At 38.4% G+C, this 20,205-nt stretch overlaps 1 protein-coding gene across 26 annotated transcripts in view; it reads right to left on the bottom strand.

Moving 5' to 3' along the window:
• Positions 1-956: 956 nt before the first annotated feature.
• Positions 957-20,205, bottom strand: part of CELF2 (CUGBP Elav-like family member 2) — a 451,050-nt gene continuing 431,801 nt past the window's right edge. For 9 of the 26 annotated variants that reach the window (XM_023918759.2, XM_023918761.2, XM_086886448.1 and 6 more), the window contains 3 exons: positions 17,194-17,373; positions 14,291-14,434; positions 957-9,493 (listed from right to left, as the gene is read on the bottom strand). In XM_023918759.2, the coding sequence (XP_023774527.1) occupies positions 9,366-9,493; positions 14,291-14,434; positions 17,194-17,373 (452 nt within the window). In that variant the 3' untranslated portion in view covers positions 957-9,365. Of the gene's footprint in view, positions 9,494-14,290; positions 14,435-17,193; positions 17,392-20,205 lie in introns of all 26 variants that reach the window. The other 17 variants (XM_086886453.1, XM_023918760.2, XM_086886463.1 and 14 more) reach the window with 3 other exon arrangements.

Below are 20,205 nucleotides of genomic sequence, written 5' to 3'. Positions count from 1 at the left end.
TTTTTGGCTCACAAGGCTGCAGTGCCTGGCCACTGGATGTTGAGTTCAGTAACATTTACTAAATATGCATGAATAGAATGATACAAGCAGCAGATAGATTTCCACAATTTAATTTTTTTTTCAGATAATATAATGGCATATGAAAAGTGAGGCAGTAATGCAGCTCAAAAGAAAAAAAGAAAGCAACCCCTCTCCCTCCCCTCCCCTCATTCTCCTGGATCTTTCTGCCAAAGGCTGACATTATTGAAAGTTTGATAAATACAAGAATTATGGCCATTTCCATAAAAATCAGATTGTTTAAAATCTACAATTTTGTGGCAAATATACAGCCATTGAAGGAAGAATTTTTTTCAGTGTACTCAACAGTTGTACCTATTTGATTCCCATTTAATTCATGGGTTTTGATGTGAAAATTGTTTTTTTAAGAGAAGGCTCAATACAGGAAACGTACAGTAAGCCATAGATCTTCTCCAAAAAGATGCTTTGACCTCCAGTGTGGAATCTGTGGAATTTTGAGCATATGGGTTTTCCTTTTTTAACTCTAAACCTATCTAGAATCAGGAGGAAAAAAAGTCATATACCAAAAAGTACAGTATTGTATGTTTTGATGGTATTTTCCGATTCACATATTTTAGCTTTTTTTTTATTTTTTTTTATTTTAGTGCAAAACCAAGCACATTTCCTTCTGCAAATACAGAAAGAGATCAAAAATTCTGCATCCTAGAATCTTGTGCTGCAAGTCACTGAATGGCAAGACTTTTTCTCCCCACAGATTTCAGTAAGCCTAATTTTCAAAGTCTCCATTATTGATGAAATATCAAGCAAATTAGTTAACATTTGCCTGGGCATGGTTAAAGACCATATACCCAAGAAGATTTCATATAACAAAAAGCGCCCAACCCTAGAAACATTTTTTTTTTCCATTTAATGCTCATAAAATTTTACAGACAACAGAATCCTTTCTTAAGCTTTATTTAAGAAATCGAATACTATTATAGTTCAATATATATAAGACACATCCAGTATTGTGTTCCTGATAGCAAGTGCATAGATTTTGTTAAGATATCATTTTTATATTTAATTTTTTTTTTGTTACTCAGTAGCACGTTTCATGATCACACGAAGGGATATTCCCAGTGATTTTGCTAAGAGCATGAGAGAAAAAACAGAACACAGCAAAGTAGTGAAACTACAACAGAGATGAGGAACAAAAACGATCAGGCAAACTATCAGTACAGTCGATTCCTGATAAGTGAATAATCTGATTGCTTGGTCACAATGCTTTATTCACTTATCAGGAATGATTCACACTACATTTTGTTAAACTGTTTTCCTTAGCCTAATACCTAAGAGTCACACTGGGCAAAGGCACACACACTCTGGCAGGCTATTCTTTAATCAGTGAGTCTTGTGACAGTTTGGTAATTTCCCATGGCGATACACATATAGCTAACAATGAGACATTTTGCTAACACTGCAAGGTGCCTTACATAATTGAAATTAAAAGCATGTGTTTAAGCAGGACAAACTGTTCAGCTGCATTGCTTCAAGGAACTCATTTTTCCTCCATTGTTGAAATAAAAAATCAAAAAAAAAAGAAAAGAAAACCCTGTATCTTTCAGCCCTGAGTATTTAAAAGAAACCTAACTGCGGTATAAGTCTTTTTTTTTCAGTTGTATTTTTGGAAGAAAAGACCCTTCACAAAGCTCTAGTTTCTTTCCTAAGACCAAGTTTGGAGGAAAAAAAAGAGAAAAGAAAAAAAAAAGAAAAGAAAGCATCCACAGCAAGCTAAAAAAAAACCCAGATAGCAGTTCTGATTTATCCATCATGCAAGTCAAAACTTACTTAACTGAATCCACTGGTGTCAAAATTATCCAAATCAAGATCATAAACTCCAGAGGTGTCAAAGACCCAGGATATAGTCTGACCATCGGGTTCTGCTTTCCTGCCTGGGCTGTCTGCTGCAGGCTCCTGTGGTTTTAGGTTAAACCTAGAGCTGCTTGGACCCCTGACCTCTGATAACAGACCCTGCGGGACAGCACTGGAGCTTTTTGGGAGCTTCAGACTCTTCACTTGTTTGCTTCTCATGGAAACAGAAAAGTGAAAAAAGGAAAAAAAAAAATTTAGAAAAAATAGATCGAGCAGTAACAACCAGGCCAACTCACAAGCCACCAGAAAATGTCAAAAGTCTTCCAAATGCAGGAACCAACGTTGCTGCTGACACCACACGGATACACCCAGTGCGCCAGGACCTTGTCGGACGGTATTGATGGGGCTGTGTGTGTGAGCCAAAGCCAGAGCGCCAGAAAGACCAGGGGAGAGGAGACAAGAGGGAGGAGTGTCGTTTGGGTCTCATAAGAGCACTTTTAAGTGGTCTTCGATTCCTGAGCATCACAGAAAGTGGGACAAAGGAAAGGGATGGGGGCGTATGGCTTGAATTCCAGAGAGCACTTGCCAGTGCTTCTCTCCCCTCCTTGGGTTTGGTTTGGTTCGTTTTGTTTTGTTTTTTTTCCCCCCTCTCCAAATTGTAAGGTTTGTATCTGTGATCAGAGGAGAGAAGAGACTTTCTGTAAACCAGAACAACATAAATTTTTCTTTTGCAGCTTTTATTTCATCATGGTAGACACCGGTTGGGGGAGAGCAGAGAGATTCTCGTGAGGAGAAAAAAATTATAGGAAAGAATAAAAAAGGTAAGAGCCAAGTGTAAAAAATAATGAGAAAAAAAGTGCTATGATATTTCTTTAGTCTCTTTTGAGATTCGTGTAGTACTATCAGCCAATGCTGAGAATGATCTGCTTTGTAAGCCCACAGCAAAATATCACCCATTGGAATGGGAATTTTCCATCATTTCTTTCTCCTTTTTATTTTGTTTGGGTTTTTTTTGGTTTATTTTTTTTGGTTTGTTTTGTTGTTGTTTTTTTTTTTGGTTTTTTTTTTTTTTTTTACTTCCATTGGCTTTAGTATAAAGTCTTTCTGTGGTCACTTGGATTTTGTTATATTTTTTTAAGTATGTACAACTGCTCATAACAAGCTTGATCACCTGATAAGATTTTGCAGGCTCTCCCAGCCCTAGTTAAGACATGATTAGTTTCTAGGGAGAGTTTGACTAACACCATATGCCAACAGATTACTGTGCAGTTTGGAAAAAATCCCAAGGCTATATCCTCCTTTTCTTGAATGTTTCATATGCTTCTGCAACATAGGGGCAGAGTATTATTATTATTTTTTTTAACAACTAGGAAGAAATGATCTCCATAATCCACATTTTCCAGACTGAATGAAATGCCACAGCAAAAAAAAGAAAAAAATAAATCTTTTCAGGTGTCTTCTGTGTGTCTGTGTGCAGAAGGTTTTGCAGTTCGAAGGCTAACAAAAGCTACCTTCAATAGGACTTTGCAGGAAACTCATTTAAAATGCTTCCTGCTCCAAGAGAATATCCAAGTGATAAGGCATGACTCGGGGGAGGAAGAGAAGGAAAAAAAAAAATCAAAGAAACCAGAACATGTCTAAAATGTACAAATCCTCTTTTGCCCCCCAATCAGCTATTCACTTAGGTGGAATCGACTGTATCTTTTGTACACAACCAACAAATAGAGAAAAAAAAAAAACAGGCACGTGAAACAGTGAGGTGTGCAGATGTATTACCAACACAGAATGACCACCAACAATACAACACACAAAGTAGAGAGACAAGTATTAGGAAAATGGTTTAATATTGGAGACAGAAGCAAAAAACTGCATCACACAATAACATACGTTACAAAAATAAGTCTGACTGTTTCAACTACACGGTTATGTTCACAATGAGGACAGAAGAATCAGAAAAAACTCTGATCTAAACAGCAAAAAAGCAAACCCCTAACGTTTTAACTAATACATTTATCCACGCAAAGTGACCGAGTACTCCTAATTCTAATTACCTTATTGTGTAACTGCACGATACAGAATAAAAAGTGAAACTTACCGCTTTTGTTAAGACAAAATTCTAAACACTAGATATAAGCAAAGGGAAAAAAAGAAATCAAGCCAAAGTTTTGAATTCTTGAAACAAAACCAACTCTCTTTCTACCGTCCAGAAATCAAACTTGAAAATCAGTCATGATCGAGGGGGCCCACGAGAGTAAGCCACAAAAATTTCCATTTGTTTTTTAATCTCCAGTATAAAAAGTTCCACTGGTACAAAATGCATAAGTACAATCAAGTTGTAGAAATAGGAAAGCCTGCTTTTTTTTTGCCTTTTTTTTTGTTCTTTTTTTTTTTTTTTTGGCTCAAATTCCATCAAACAACAAAATCCAAATGCATCAATAAAACAGAAACAATACTCAAATGGTCTTACAGTTTCCACTAGATTGCATTAACTTTGGCTTTTCTCAGACAATACTTAAAAACTAGTTTGTAATTCTAAACAAAATGATAGTATTATTAATCTACAAACAACAATTCCCACAGCACGAAAAAAACACAAATACATAGGTTTGTTTTTTTTTTTCTTTTTGTATGACATTATCCAAAAAGGTAATGAAACTACAGGATATTTTTTTCCTTTTGTTAATTAGCACTTAAGATAATAAAAACAGAAACAGTAAAATGATCCAGAGTAGCACAAGCCAAGGAACTGTAACCCCTATGGTGAAAGAAAGATGAACTTGTTACTCCTTTGAGGACTGCCATTTCATTGCAATTAGCTAATTTGTTTGATAAAACAACTAGTCTAGTCTTTTGATTAAAATTTTGTAAAGCAATTTCCCTTGTTTTACTTCCTCTCTTATTAGGCCCTTGCACCCTTGCAGCTTTTTCCTTTCATTATTTTGAAAGAGAACTTGCAGATAATTTGCCTCCCAGGAGGTTATGTTTTGGTTTTTTGTTTTGTATTTAAATTTTATTTTTTATTTTTTAATTGAATTTTATTTTTTTCCAGAGATGGACACTTTTCTAAGAAATGACTCATCTCAGTTGCCTGGAAGTACAGAAACATTCCTTGTCTCCCAATGCTAAGCCAATGTCCTGTGTAATTCAGGGCAGCCTGGTGCTGAGTTACACTGCCCAAGGACCAGAGGCATCACTGCTCTAACTGGACTGGAAAACCCACAGGACACACCAGGGCATCTACAAAAGCTTTGGAAATTTAGACGGTGGGTACAACGAGCAAAATTAGTGAAACAGTCTCTAAACAATCCAAATGATGATCTCATATTATATATATATATGTACATATATATAATATAACGTACGTGAGATGATACTTTGAATACGCACAATTGCTGCAAGTAGTACAAAATAGCCCTCAAAGGGTGTAGGAAGGCCCCAGCAGTAGTAAAAACGTGAGAAAAGTATAGATCATTTATTTATAAGTGCATGTGCTATAAGAAGGAAACTTTTTTTGCATCACTAGAGGCTAGTCCTTTCCATCCCAGGGCTCTACATAAAGAAGCATTTAAGTTGGGGATGAGAGACAAGAGTGCACCAGCTGATGTTGCTCATATAGGGCTTCGTTTTAATTTTAGGTGGCTTCAGATATAACCAGATAGAACTAGGAGGTGGAAGAAGGTATGGCACTTTATGACCTGTAGCAGGTACTGCTGCTCACACACATTGGATTGGCAATAAATTCGTTAAACCGGTGGCAAAGAACCGAATTTGGTTGTTGGTCACTGTTTGAGCGGTAGGAACGCAACCCAGTCAAACTTACAAGGCAGTGAAAAGGGCTACCAGCATCTGTTTTCTGGTTCCTTACAATGAGCTTCCTCCAGCAAACACCCACATCAGTCACAAAGATATTCCCATGGACCACGGGTACGAGTAAAGTTACCCCTCTCTGTATGAGTGTCTGCAGGAGTAAGCCAATATATTGCCGTGACAAATAATGGCAAATAACACCAAACATTACAGTGTATGTAAACTTTATCCATAAAAAGTAGTTTAACTGCAGTGCACACTGAATTTTCACCCAGGAAGATCTAGTGCATCTGATTTAAGCAAAAATTCATTTATTTAAATTACAAAAATATTATTATTCTTTTCTTTTTTTTTTTTTTCCCTCAAGGTTTTCAAATGGTGGATTGACCGCTCCTGGCTGGGAGTGGCTCACACAATAGATAATTAAAGAATTGTTTTATTTTTCTTTTATTTTATTAATACTGAATAGCATATTCCAGCAGCATATTAAAAGCTCTTTAAGAAAAGACAAAATCCCCAAAATCTAAAAAGGAAAACCACAAGTTAATTACGGTTTTAAATAATTTTAGTTATAGATACAGAAGAAATTTAGACAGCAGTAAAATATTTTTGTCCTTCAGATCTGCCCTGTGCATTGTTCTGATTTCAACCATGTATTAAATAAACCACAAAAAACTAAGTATATATATATTTATAGATATAGATATATATATAAAAATAAACAGCAAAATGGTGAATGTATAAAAGGTATTAACACTCAAGACAGCTCTGGGTGGAAAGGGTTAAAAGTTCAAAACTTTCTCACCTTAGAGGTTTCCATACAATATGAAGAAAATACATAGTGAGGTTTGCTTTCACAGCATTGATGTGTGCAGAGTGGTTAAAAAAGTGAAACATGGGCACTTATACAATGTTTTACAAAAAACATCAAAGAGAAATAACAAACAATAACAATTTCAGGCAACAAGACCACAGGATAGCAAGTTAACAAACTTTTTAACCTCTTTTTTTCTTTAAATATTAGGGATTTATACAAAACACATAATAAAATACCCATGTTATCAAATTACTTCACACAAGAAACACACTGAAGCTCTAGGAAGAAAGTACCTTTGGAATTTGGCACTATAGTTTCACTGATTTTTTTTTTCTTTAAAAGAAAAACTGATCACATTTTGCTGAACACAAACACACCTAAATTGTTCACAATAAAAAAATGACATCAATGCGTCACAAGCCAACACAAACTTATTCTGGAATATTTTTTTATTTTCACATGAAATTATTCTTTTTTTAAGCAAACAACTTTTTTTTTTGTTTTTTTGTTTTTTTGAATCTTCTTTTTGTTCTTGTTCAAGTAAACCAATTTTAAACTTGTCTTTTTATAAACATAGAACACTTAAGACCATAAGACTCATGATGAAACCACAACTTAATTCACAGAAGCACCAACGTAACACATTTTACAGTAACCTTTCTTCTGTACATTGAAACAGTATAAAATATAGGTAATTTCATGTGCATTAAACCATGGATTGTCTAACTGTGAGTCAGTTCAGCAAAAGGTGACACAAGTAGGTAGCATTTGCCCTAAAACAGGGTAAATATTTTCTTATACTAATCTACAAAAAGTGGTTCTATATATATACTTTAATGAGAAAGTGAGCCACCTAAAATGGCCTTATCAAAAAACTTTACACTGCCTGAAAAATGTAAAAACTATTACAGACCTCTAGAGACTTAAAATCAGACAGTTTTATTTCTCAAACTGTTTTGGAAGTAGTCTGTTAGAAACCAACATTCTGTGCCTCTGGACACATATTGCTATTGTCACCAGTGACCAGGCAGAATGCCAATCCCTGTATAATACTTTCAAGTCTGTTTTTTTTTTATTTTTTTTTTTACGAAATGAAAAAAAAAAAACCAAAACCAAAAATCAACCAAGAAAAACAAAAACCCAAAACGAAAAACCCAAACAAAATGAAACAAAAACTCCAAGGAAAGAAGGAAACCAAAAACCAGAACTGAAAAAAAAAAAAAAAAAAAGGAAAGAAAGAAAAAACATTTTGCCACAGGTTGTTTTTAAATCCTATCATTAATTTATCTAATAATAAATTTCAGTCTTGCATGAATGCAGCAATGTTTTTTCACATTGACTTCCCAGAATTCATAGCTAGATGAGGTCACATGCAAATTTCAAAGGTCAAACTAGGTCAGTAGGAGAACCAAATATGATGTGAGGTCAGAAAGACATCAGAAACAATGACGGGACGATGAAACTTTTTTTTTTTTTGAGACGCCACAGGGACATGCTAGGCAAACGATGGGCTAACGGGCATGGAGATGTCTAGGGAAAAAACAAGGAAGAGGAAAAAAAGTTACACAGAATCTATGCAGCACAAACAAAATCACTTTTATGGGTGCAGGAGAAAACTAATGCAAATCTTTTATCAGTAGAGCCTACTAGCCGTTCACATAATTTGCATTAACTTACAATACTTGTCAACAAGAACACAATGGAACCCCAAAAGAATCCATCTGAAAGGAGTCAGAGAGAATGGATTCCTCTTTGGGGAGAAAAGAGAGGAAAGAACCAGTTTCTACAAATGTAACAGAAAGGTACAGGGAGAGGGGGGGAAAAAGGGTCAGACAACTGAACTTTAAACTAGGTAATGGAAACTACGAACAAAATAACCAGACGAATACAAACAAGAGGATAAAAGCATGAACTGCAAAGGGTGGAGGGTTCAACAGTGAAAAAGCGCCCATTCTTGGCACAATTACTCTAGAGACTACTTCAAAGGATCTAGCTAGCATAGAGAGCTGCTCTTTAGGTATCCAATAAGTTAACAATAGGCAATAAATAAATTCCATTATTTCTGAGGCAGTAAAAATTTTGTATAAAAATAGAAATGCTTTTTACAAATAAAATTTACAGGCCTGTGGCTTTCTTTTTTTTATTATTATTAAATTTATCTCTCAAGAAACATCAAGTATTGTCACTCATTTTATTTTATTTTTTTTTATTTTAAACCCTGTAGCTTTAGAAACAGATCTCTAAATCTTTTTTACATTAATCCTTTCCAAAAAAACAAGAACTTAAAAAAAATGAAATATAAAGACGACCAGTGTAAAATCAGACTAATATATAACAATACGTTGATTCGAACCGAAAAAAAAATCAGATCTTCTCAAAAAACAAGTTGATGTAGTGGAAAGACTTGTTTCAATTTTTGTTACAAAGTAAGTGCTTCAACTGGCATGAGGCCATTTTTTTTAACCTATAAACTGCTGGTGCCACCCTGGTAAAATACGATCCATCCATAGAAAACAACTTTTATTGTGTGCTAATGGCACCAGGGTTCACAGAGTTAAATTGCACATTTTTCTTTTGTGTGTGTGTGTGTGCTGTTTGGAATTTCAAGACGTTTATTTTTGTTTCAAAAAGGAGATAAATTATGCTGCAAAACAAAATACAGTAACACAACTCAGTAATTACTTGGCAAGGACATGGGAGCCAAGTGTAGTAAGGACAAGTGGGGACATGGAAGTGGTAACTGTAAAAATAACTGTCTCTTGGTGAAGGTTGGCTCTATGTTCTTTCTTAACCCCCCTGCAGAGGACAGGTTTGCTCATGGGACTTACCCTAAGAAAGCTAAAATAAGAGCAGTAAGCATCTGGGGTTAAGATCAGTAAGGTTTGCTGTCATTTTTGGAGCGTTTCAGCTGAACCTTCAAGCGTTTCATGCCAATCTGAAAGCCGTTCATAGCCTGGATAGCAGCTTGTGCAGAGACCGGATTGTCATAGCTAACAAAACCTGCGAGACACAGAACACAGAGAGAAAGTCAGCTCTAGGTTAAAACAAATATCAGAAGGCATTTTGTTAGAATTTTATGATTGCTATTTATTTGACACATTTACCTCACTTTCAATTAGTTCTTTGATCACATTTCATATCCCTTTTCCTCTCCCATTTCCTTTTACCTTCCTCTTTACCTTCATGGTATTTCTTTACTAGCTGAGATGAAGTTGGCCAATTTTGGTGCAATGCAGTTTCCATTCTGTTATTTATCTACCTACCTTAGAGACTGAAGGTATTTATTACTGTAACACTTTTCAGTGTAGTATCTACATTCCTCCCATTAGGAAGTTCTATTTAGGCCAGTCTGCAAAAGGGAAGCTGAAACAGCAAGCTTGGTTACAGAATCAACCCCCAAACTGGCTAAACCCACTGGCACACCTGGGTGTGAGTTCAAGTGTGCTATGTAACATTCATCTCCTTTGGCTCAGCCTAGGACAGTTGCAATATTAATATTTTGTAATTTTACAACTCCTTCCAGTTCAAGATCTCAGGGTACCTTAATGTTAGTTGTTTCAGTATCTTGGTCCCCAAAGGGGTACACAACCATCAAAATTAAGCAGCATCATAAAGACAATGGTAGGGTTTGATGAGAACTCCAAGATCTGCTCCTCGTGTGTGAGCACTAACTAGGAGGATAATGCTTGCTTGGGTAATTCAGAATGGCTGGCCTGGCTCAGATTTCTTTTCCCTGGGAGACTGAAAATGTTCTGTTCATAATATATTCAAATCTCCCTGATTCTGGAAGCTCAAAGTTCATTTTCGTATCTGGGCCTCCCACTTGTAATTGCAAAGCTCGCCTAACTGCTGCTCTGCCTCAGCTCAGGCTAATTATTACTGTACTCAGCCTGCTGTTATGCATCTGCTTTGAAATGCTCCCTCTTCTTTCCACTTGAATTTGCCTTAACATATATCCCTTCACTCTCCTAAAGCATGGATGCCACACACTTTGTCTTCACTCCTAACACACAGGCTTCTCAGTGCCTCTCTTTCACCAACCAGCTTTATTCATTTGTGCTTAGTGTCTGTGTATTTCTTGGATTCAACCTCTCTTTGCCATTGCTTTAACCTATCCTTTTATGGCTCTTGCACTGCTACCTCTTCCAATTGCAGAGTCAGAGTATTATTACACTTCCCCCACTGCATAAAATCCTCCCCCCTTCAAGGTATCCTTGTCCAGCTGCTCTCCTTCATAGATCATTCCTTTAGCTTCACCTTAAATCAACTTCACCAAACTATTTAAGTTAAGACTCTTCTCTGACAACTCAGGCTAACTTCTGTTCCTTCCACTTAAAACCACCTCTCATTTAAATCTCTGCAGACCTTCTCCTGGCCAAAGCCAATAAGCTCTATCCATATTGTCCTGTGTTCAATTATTTGTTACCTCCTTAAGGGATAATGAATGTTCCTCCACACCTTCCTTGGTTTTAGTAACTCTTGCCACTTCTTCACTTTCTCCCCAAGATCATTCCCTCTTAAATTTATTGCCAAATCTTAAGGAGCTTCATCACTCTCTTTCTTTCTTCCTTTCCCCTATTTGTTTCTAGGAGATCGTGTATTTTCACATGACTCCAATCATTATCTTAGCTCTATGTCCTGTGTCTCCTTCCATCAGTTCTAGGATTGCCTCAGGGATAGAAAAGGGAACTAGCACGAGAGGGAGGCAGTTGTAGCACTGTCCAGAGAGATGTTCCACAGCTGAGGTGCAGCTACTCCTACCTACCTTGACAATTCAGAATTTCCCTCTACAGCTTTCCTGACCTTCACTTTATTCTCATAAGTACATATTACTGCTATGAACTTATCATTGCTGTAGTTCCTTTCCTTCGTATCTAGTTTTATCCACCTGGAAAGTAAACAAGTGATCTAGTCACTTGGCATCTGTGGATGGTGAATGAAGAGAAGCAAGCACCCTGCTGGCATCAGCCCCTATCATTCAGTTGTTATTCTGATTCACAATTTGTCTCTTTAACCAGAATGCAATACCTGCATTAGCTTGTTAGGCTCTCATCTTCTTCCTTATTGAGAACCTTCATTTATAAAGCTTACTGAGGAATCTGGAATTCCTTCCCTCTATTTGTGTTTTTCTGATTGCACCCATTCATCATTTTTTGTCTGAATTTTAAACCACAGGTTACATAAAGTGGGAATGATGTTTCTTATTGATTCTCAAAGACCCTGTCATGACAACTCTGATTTTTGTTTTAGATCTTTAGGTATCTCTATAATCAGGATAAATAATTTTCATCATTAAAGTAACAATTTTGCTATAAGGCCGACTGCATTTCTGCACTGATGTAGCAGGGTTCCCCCTCCTCTGTGTTACTTACATATCTCATTTTTCTTGTTCTAAGGTTTATGAAAGGCAAGAGAGAAGCTTGAAGAGTGAAACCCTTTGTCTGCTGAATGAACTAAAGCCCATGGAGCCTGTGAGAACTCATGGAAGAGCACTTCCAGATGTAAATGCACTGTCCTGTCATCCTCATCACCATTTTATCCTTTGAGCATTCATTTTGGGTTGGAAAAGAAAAGAAAATATGCCTAAGTCCTTTTTTTGCAAAGAAAAGGAATTTTTCATTTTGTGAAGCAGTTTTACATAAAGATTCATCACTGTCTATCACTCACTCAGAATGAAGCTTTCCTTCCCATTTCTGCCAATGGACATACTTGGACAATCTTTACACCTTTTGGATGTTCAACCTGTTTCATCTGTAATTTGACTTTTTCCTCCTTTGGGGATGAGATTGGAAACTCCAGAGTAGGAAGCCCTAAGCATGTGCAAACTATTACAATTACAATTAATTACAATCACAATTACAATTACTATTACAAGGGGCAAAAAGACCAAACAGGTAAAAAACCCAAACCCAAACTGTACCAAGCACCATGACCATTAATGATTTAGCAGAGAAATGGGTTCTTCAGTGGCACTACTGTCGTAGTTTTTGGGTGGGAGGACAAAAGAAAAAAATAAGCTTTTTGAAACACAAATATAGGACCAAAACAACAAATAGATAAATTTTGCTAATAAAGCTGAGGAGGTGTGTGCAGACTATGCCAGTACATTAAACTAGCAGGACTAATTCTGGCTTTGCCTGTGATTTGCAGCATCACCAAGTAGTCACCCGTTGAATCAGAAAACTCAGCTTCATCTGTCACTTCTACTTTTTGTTTTTAAAGCAGAGCTCCCTCCCTGGTGGCAGAGTATCTGGGAAGGAAGACTGAGAAATGGAAATATCAGTGAAAGCTGCCTAAAACCAAAAAGACAGAATTTTCCTCCATCCACTGGGTGTTGACACCTCCATTTTCCCTTAAAGAAGGTAACTTTGGTGCATCACTTTAAGTTAGACAATTGTGTCCCACAAACCCAGGAAAATGTGTAAGAAGGTAATCAAAGAGAAAAAAAAAAAGCACAAAAAGCAAGTGTGGGAAACGATCTGATGACTTGAGCCACCTGCCCAAACTAATTTACATTCTTTCAGCAGTCACCACAATTGCTGCATTTCGATTAATGTAGCTTGATTTGACATTTCATCAAGATTCCTGGAAACCTCAACAATGATTTTGTAACCCAAACATACTAACAGAACTGGCTCCAGATCAATGGGGAGTCCATTTCAATTCCACTTTTCAAATTTGCAAGAGCCTTGGGGACTGCTTTAACTCATTGCAGACACAGGCTGGACTATAGTGGGTTAGATATGAAAGAATTTTTAACTCCTAAAGAGGTGAATGCTTCAAAAATGAACTGAAAGATCATGGGAAAATGCAGAAAGAATGTCACATTCTTTCCATGAACTGAATCAACTTTCCAAGTGTACTATCCAATCTTCTTTTGTCATATATACATTGCATTCCTTTACTCTGGGAAGGAATTGCCACTTTTAAGGAAATTCCAATATTTTATGTCAACCCTTATAAAACTCATGTTTAAGAGATTCCTTCCTTCTCCTAAATCCTCCCTGTGTCTTGTATAAGACCATAATTATCAGACCAATGCTCCAAACACTCCATCAAAGCACTGAACTGGTTCATCTCTGCTATTCCAAAGACATCAGCCCTCTTAATCAGCCCTAAAACTATTTTTACACTAACACATCCTCTCCTCCTCTGCTGTGATTTAATTTTCTGACAGCTCAAAGTATTCTCTGGGAAACCTGACACTGATCTTGTGAGGCTCTCTTCATCCCTGCCCTAAGGTAAGGGAGATGCCACCTTCCATAAGACACTGGAACCCACCCACAACAGCAGGAGCTGCATATCTACATCAACTAGACATCAACTGTCTGCAAAATATTCTGAACTACATGTACACACCATTCAGTCACTAATTGCAAAATCTTGTACTTAATTCAGAAGAAAAAAATTCCTGTAATGTAGAAGTAATGGGTTAAACATAGAGCTTTTTTAAGTGGCTCAGCTATACAATAGAGAATAATTAGGTATCCATAATAAGGCAATTTAATAGTATACTAAATGACATTCCCCCACATAGGGTGTAATTAGTTTCATGTACTTGACACATTCATGCGAGATGTCAGACTTGGAAGATTATTATTGTTTTTTTCATATCCAATTTTTGGTTAGAAGTAGTTTGTCTGTGCATCTTCCTGCTCATTTGAGGATTAACAGTCCATTATTTTGGAACGATTTTCCAGTATGACATTTCTCACATTGCTGTTAATTTTCTTTCCTGGCCCCTCTTCAGTATAGTGCATGTTACTTTTACCATTTGATTTATAAAATTTGACATACCAAAGCACTTGCTTAAATTGGTCTGTTTGTCAATGAAGACTTTAGCGGAGATAACATTTCCAAAAGGCATGAACATCTGCAGAATGTCCTGGTCTCCAAACTCCTGGGGGAGGTGGTAAATAAAGAGGTTTGCCCCTTCTGGACCTTTAGGAAAATAAAATTAAAAAAAAGAAAAAAAAGAAGTATGAAAACAGCTATTACAAGTGCTACATTTAATCTGTTTTTCCATAATACTTACTGAAGCTGATGGTCAGAAAGCATTTTACTTTCCAACTCTGAAGGAACAAAAGCAAGTGGATCATCAAAGGAGCACAGCTGAAATGCAGCTCTTTAGAGCATCCCACCTTGAAAAGTGTTTACTTTGAAAAGTGTTTACTTCATAACGCAACTACAGAAGAAGTTAAATTCATCCTCTTTCTTCAATTTACATGAGGTTTTTTCAGCATAATTAAGGTTAGGAAAACAGGTACAGAATGTATTGGCTCTCAAAATACCCCAAGAACTGCACAAGGAGTCCTCTGCTGCTTCCAACACCTGCCTGGGTTTGTCAGTTTAATTCCAGTTGCAGGAACTTATGGAAATGGAAGGAGGTGAGCTCAGATTTGAGTGCCACTGATTTAAACTCAAAGGGCAAGAAAATGGTGCAGATAAGAATAAAAATAATAAGAAGAAGCAGACCTTGTGACTTAAAAGCCAGTGAGAAAAAGACATTCAGAATTAAATTTCTACTGACTCACTTCAAAATGAGTATTTTTTGTTTGTTTGTTTTTAAAAATATAAATCCCCCACAGAAAGCTCCATCTCCTGGAAGAAGCTTTGTAAAGGAAGTCCTTTTAAAGAAGTTAAAAATTAAGTGGCTGGATTTCAATTAAGTGGCTTTACACTTAGTTCACTTTGCAAAGAAAGGTGTAAACTCAAAGGTGCTTTGAATATTTTTTCTTACAGACAAGACTTGAGATATGTATTATTAAAGGCGTAGGTTAAAACATTCATCCTGGTACTGATAGGTTATTTTTTTCCCCCTTACTCAATAGCCACACACTGGAAATGAGCAGTGGATGCCAGGAAGAGTGTAATATATGATGGAACCAGACGTGGCCTCCCCATGCAGGCTCCAGCAGCGTAAATTGTACACAAAGGGAACAAGCATTTCTGCTAAAAACACACCTAGAATAGCCTGATTACATATTCCCTTCCTTAATGGAACCTAACTGTGCCTCAGATGTGATGTCCTTGGTTTTCTGGAGAGGAAGAGGAAAGCGCTCATCAGATTTATGGAGTTCCTTCTGCAACAGAGCCATGGGGCCTCACCTCTCCCACACAGAATCAGGCTGGCTTCTCTCTCTCAGCCGGAAGGAAAAGGTAGCAAAGTTTGCCCAAAAGGAGGAGATAAATGAATTAGATAAATAAAAATTTCTAGGGAGGTGGGAAAAAAAAAAGATGAAAAAAACCTGTCACTTGGAACTTTTTTCTTCTTGTCCAAAGTAAACTATCATCCCCAGCAAATAATAGTCTTTAAAATAGTAGGGGAAAAAAAATTACTAAATAATATTTAAGAGCATATGCACAAGACAGTTCACTGTGCTTCAGAATTTAATACTTATATAGCATTTTTCTCTGGTACTTGTTTATCCTCAACCACTCTAGACTCTTCACAATTCCATCAGAAATCATGGTAAGAGACAAAATGTTGTCAGTATTCAGTAGTGGAATTCGCTCACTTTAACTTAACCACCTACTAACAGATACAAGATATATAACAAAAATGTTGTGTTTTAAAAAGGATGCTGGCAATTCACTAAAAAAAAAACCCACGCCTAAAGTTGATATGAATGTTTCTGAACAGAAAACAATTAAAATTACACCAAATAAACATTTTTTTCTGGTGTCAAATAGCCTATTGTCACTGACCAAGGGCCTGAGATGAAAGATAAATGCAGAAAACACACACAAAAAAAAAAAAAGGAAAAAAGTATTTTAAAAATCTCTTCATTTTAAATAATTTAAACTTTCAGCAGAAAATGAAGGAGAGACTTCAGAGAAAATATCCATTTTAACTCATGTCCCTATACAATAAGCAGCTGGAGGGAAAGCCAAATTTGTCTTCCTAGGAAACACATCCCACAACAGCACAAGATACTATTTCCAAAGAAGACAAAGAATATTTCTCTTGAGGATATTATGCTAGGTTTATTTCCAAAGCTTATCCTTGGCAAGAACAGTAGTGACAACTGTCTTAGAAAGCATGCAGTATTTTCCTGTCTTTGTAGAATTAGCTGGAAATTAGGATGGGAGAAAGCAATGAAAACAGAAACAACCCCCCTCAAAATGCCTGGGAAGTATGAAGGGGAACGGAAGAGGGGAAAAGGGTAGCCTCATTTTCCTAAACACCTTGTAATTAGTATTAATTTATTCTTAGCAATAACTTCCTGAGGTTTATTTGCTGTTGGTGTGGGGAAAGGGGGGCAATCATTCACTTAGCTGCTTCCTCACAAGACCCACAATTAAGCAAAGAACCACTCAAAGCAAAAACGGATCTTGTCATTAGCTCAAAACCTTAATCAGATTAACTCCACTATGACAGAAAATGGAAACTAGAAGACAAAACTGCATCCACAGAGGGATGATTTTTGTTAGTGGCTCCTTTTTGTATGGTAGTTGGTAAATGCTTTTATATAAGGAAGGGACGAGTGGCAAAGTATAACGTGAAGGACAGATGGCTGAAAAGTGAAACACATTAGAGGTTAAAGAAGGTGACAGTGTTAAGCAGGAGAAAACTGGAGGAAGAAGAAATCACAGTTTAGACTGCCAGAGGCCTTCCAAGAAGCTTCCGCGAGGAACCGGACGCGAGGAACCAGACGCATGGTGCCGCTTGGGCTGGGTTTGGCGGCGTGGGCACTTACCTTCCTTCTGGCTGCCCGCGGCGCTCTGCTGCTGCAGCAGGCTCTGGCTGTAGAGGGTGGGCAGCGCGGCGGCCGCGTACTGCTGGATTCCTGAGTAGGCCTGGGTGAGCGCGTCCATCGTGCCGGCCGTGCCGTTCGTCAGGCCTGTTGCGCCGAGTCCTCCGTTCAGGGCCGCCATACCTGAGAGCATTTGAGCAACTTTACAAAAAACCCAACAATAGAGAAAAGAAATTGCACTTGTTCATTAGTGCTTTCCGAAAGTCGTTGGTATTATACGACACTGACAACGACAGCAGTGCATGCAGCTCGGCACTTCACCAAATGGGACTGAGGACAAAGAAACATGACTTTGGCATCAGGATCACTTCAGCACAAGGGTTGCACAGTCAAATGGACTCGCATGCAGCCTGCTACTGGCAAGTACTACAGTGCTCCTGAGAGCCTCTCTGCTCATTCTCTTTGACACCTGTGCTTCTGCTGTGGGTGTCTGAGGCTGGCAGTGTGGGACCTATTTGACCTGTGTCCTACGATATGGCCACTGGGAAAAGCAGCCTGTGAGGCAACCTGCATTCTGTGATCAGGGTCTTCAGGCCACGACAACACCGTATCAGAAGTGTTTTGTTTATATGGAGTAAGCAGAGAACCCTGATTAACTGCATTTTAAAACATGTCCTTTTCATCCTAAATGATTCTATTACAATTGCAGGCTTTGCCCCTTAGGCTTGTGGTCGAGAGATGGACTGCGACACTCACTCTTTGCTTCCACCCTTCTCCTCTCGTTCCTCCAGTCACTCTGCAAGTAGCACACCCAGAGTGACTAAAAATATTTCATCCAGACTAGGCATCTTTCATGAAGAAACAAAAGCATTTATTTCTAGCAATGTTTTTCTTCACAAGGGAAGCAGAGTCACTTTTTTTAACTTGCAGCAATTCTACATCCTGATAAGTAACAGAGTAATTTAACTGGGATGGCTGCTAAAGAGGAAATTTCTGATGGGATTGCTAGCTGTGCTGAAAATGACATCCCTCATCCGTGCAAACAGTGTGGGCTGCGTAAGGAGTTGTACTACTCTGATTTGATGGTGGACAAACTCCTGAGCTACAGCTTCCCTCCTTTGCTTCTATTGCTCAGCATGGCTCCTAAATGAGTTATGTTGACCTTAACAGTGCTAGCATGTCTTTCAGAAATTCCAGAAAAAGTGAATTTGCTGTTGGAAGTTGAAAGTATGGCAGGGTTAAAAGCCCTGTTCATCTTCCACATGCCCAGCCTGTGTCAACCTAAGCACTGCGAGACCATCAGGACTGAGAGTCAGGGCATGTTTTCTGCACAATTAGCTACCCCAGCCCCCCAGTTTCTAGGTGAACAGCTCACAAAAAACTTAAAGGTCTCAACAGGCCTGTAGAGGTAGAGAAGATCAGTCACTAGAAATACTGGGGGGGAGGGGGGAGTCAGAATCACCAGCAATCATTTCTTAGACATTGTATAATGTTTTAATTGGTCTGTGAAGATATGACTGGTGATGTCATATTAAGACACCAAAGCGAGGAATAGTAAAGAGAAGGAAAGGGCTTAATTTCAGAGCAATAATAGGGGTTGGAATGTAAATGGGGGAAAAGTGGGGAAATTAAGCAGAGGACACTTTATAGTAAATTAATAATTAAGCCTATTAGACTGGGAAACAATCTTCAAGGAAGATGGCAGAAACCTTATCACATGTGTAATTTAGATACAGGAAGAATACTGCAGGGAATTATCCAGCATTGACAGAGGAGGATAAAGATGCTGACCCCAGTATCCTTCTGCCTCTTATGTAGATTTGAAAAGCATATTCCTATGAGTCTCCAATAATCAGGACAATTGCTCAAGTGGCACCTTTTTGGCTCCACCAGAGTCTGTGCCAATTAAGAGAATTGTACTGCATAAATTATACCTTTTGATCTTACTATAATTTGTGTGACTAAACACTTGACAGAGATGTGATATTCTTAGCCTTTCCTTAATAAAATGTCTCACTTTGAAGACTTCTCTTTCCCCTCCACCCCACTTCAGAGCATCACTTTACCCTGATGGGAGGTACTGGCTGCCACTGCTTTGAAAAATAATCCCTGTCAGAACTCAACAGGCCCGGGTATTTCTTGTATAATGGTTCCAGTTATAAATCTGTATTGGGGTTGGGTGGTAGTGGGGAGATAAAGCAGTGGTTTCTCTGAGAAGCTGCTGGAAGCCTCCCCTATGTCCTACAAAGCCAGTGCCAGTGCAAGATGGACCTTCCACTGGGCAAGGCTGAACCCATCAGCGACAGTGGCAGCACCTCTGAGGTAACATGGTAAAGAAGGAGAAAAAACCCTGTGCAATGGTAACTGCAGCTAGAGAAGAGAGGAGTGAGAATGTGTGAGAGAAACAGCTTTTCAAGGTCGGTGGAGGAGGAGCAGGAGCTGCTCCAGGCCCTGACTGAGACTCCCCTGCAGCCCCTGACGCTGCCCACGGTGAGGCAGCTGTGCCCTGCCGGACATGGGGGTCCATGGGGGAGCAGAGATCCACCTGCAGCTCATGGAGGAGCCCACATCAGGGCAGGTGGATGCACAAAGAAGGCTGTGACCCAGTGGGAAGGCAGTGCTCCTGGCAGGACCTGTGGAGAGAGGACTGCACTGGAGTAGGTTTGCTAGCAATACCTGTGACCCCGTGGGGGACCCATTCTGGAGCAGCCTGTTCCTGTAGGGAAGTGCCATGGAACAGACCTGCAATTTGTGGAGTGTTGCAGCTTTTGGAAAGGGACCCACATTGAAGGAGCAGGTGGAGAACTCTCTCCTGTGGGAGGGACACCATGCTGGGGCAGAGGAACAGTATGAGGAGTCCAACCCTGTGGAGGAAGGAGCTGCAGGAACAATGTGTGAGCTGACTGCATCCCCCATTCCCTGTCCTCCTGCACCACTAGGGACAGTAGGTGGAGAATTCAGGAATAAAGTTAAACCTGGGAGGAAGGTAGGAGTGGGGAGAAGGTGTTTTAAGAT

The sequence above is a fragment of the Cyanistes caeruleus genome, chromosome 4 (genome assembly GCF_971803275.1).
Source record: "Cyanistes caeruleus chromosome 4, bCyaCae1.hap1.1, whole genome shotgun sequence".
NCBI classification, from domain to species: domain Eukaryota; kingdom Metazoa; phylum Chordata; class Aves; order Passeriformes; family Paridae; genus Cyanistes; species Cyanistes caeruleus.
The sequence above is the reverse complement of the archived record's forward strand: the minus strand, read 5'-3'. Positions and strand labels throughout refer to the sequence as shown.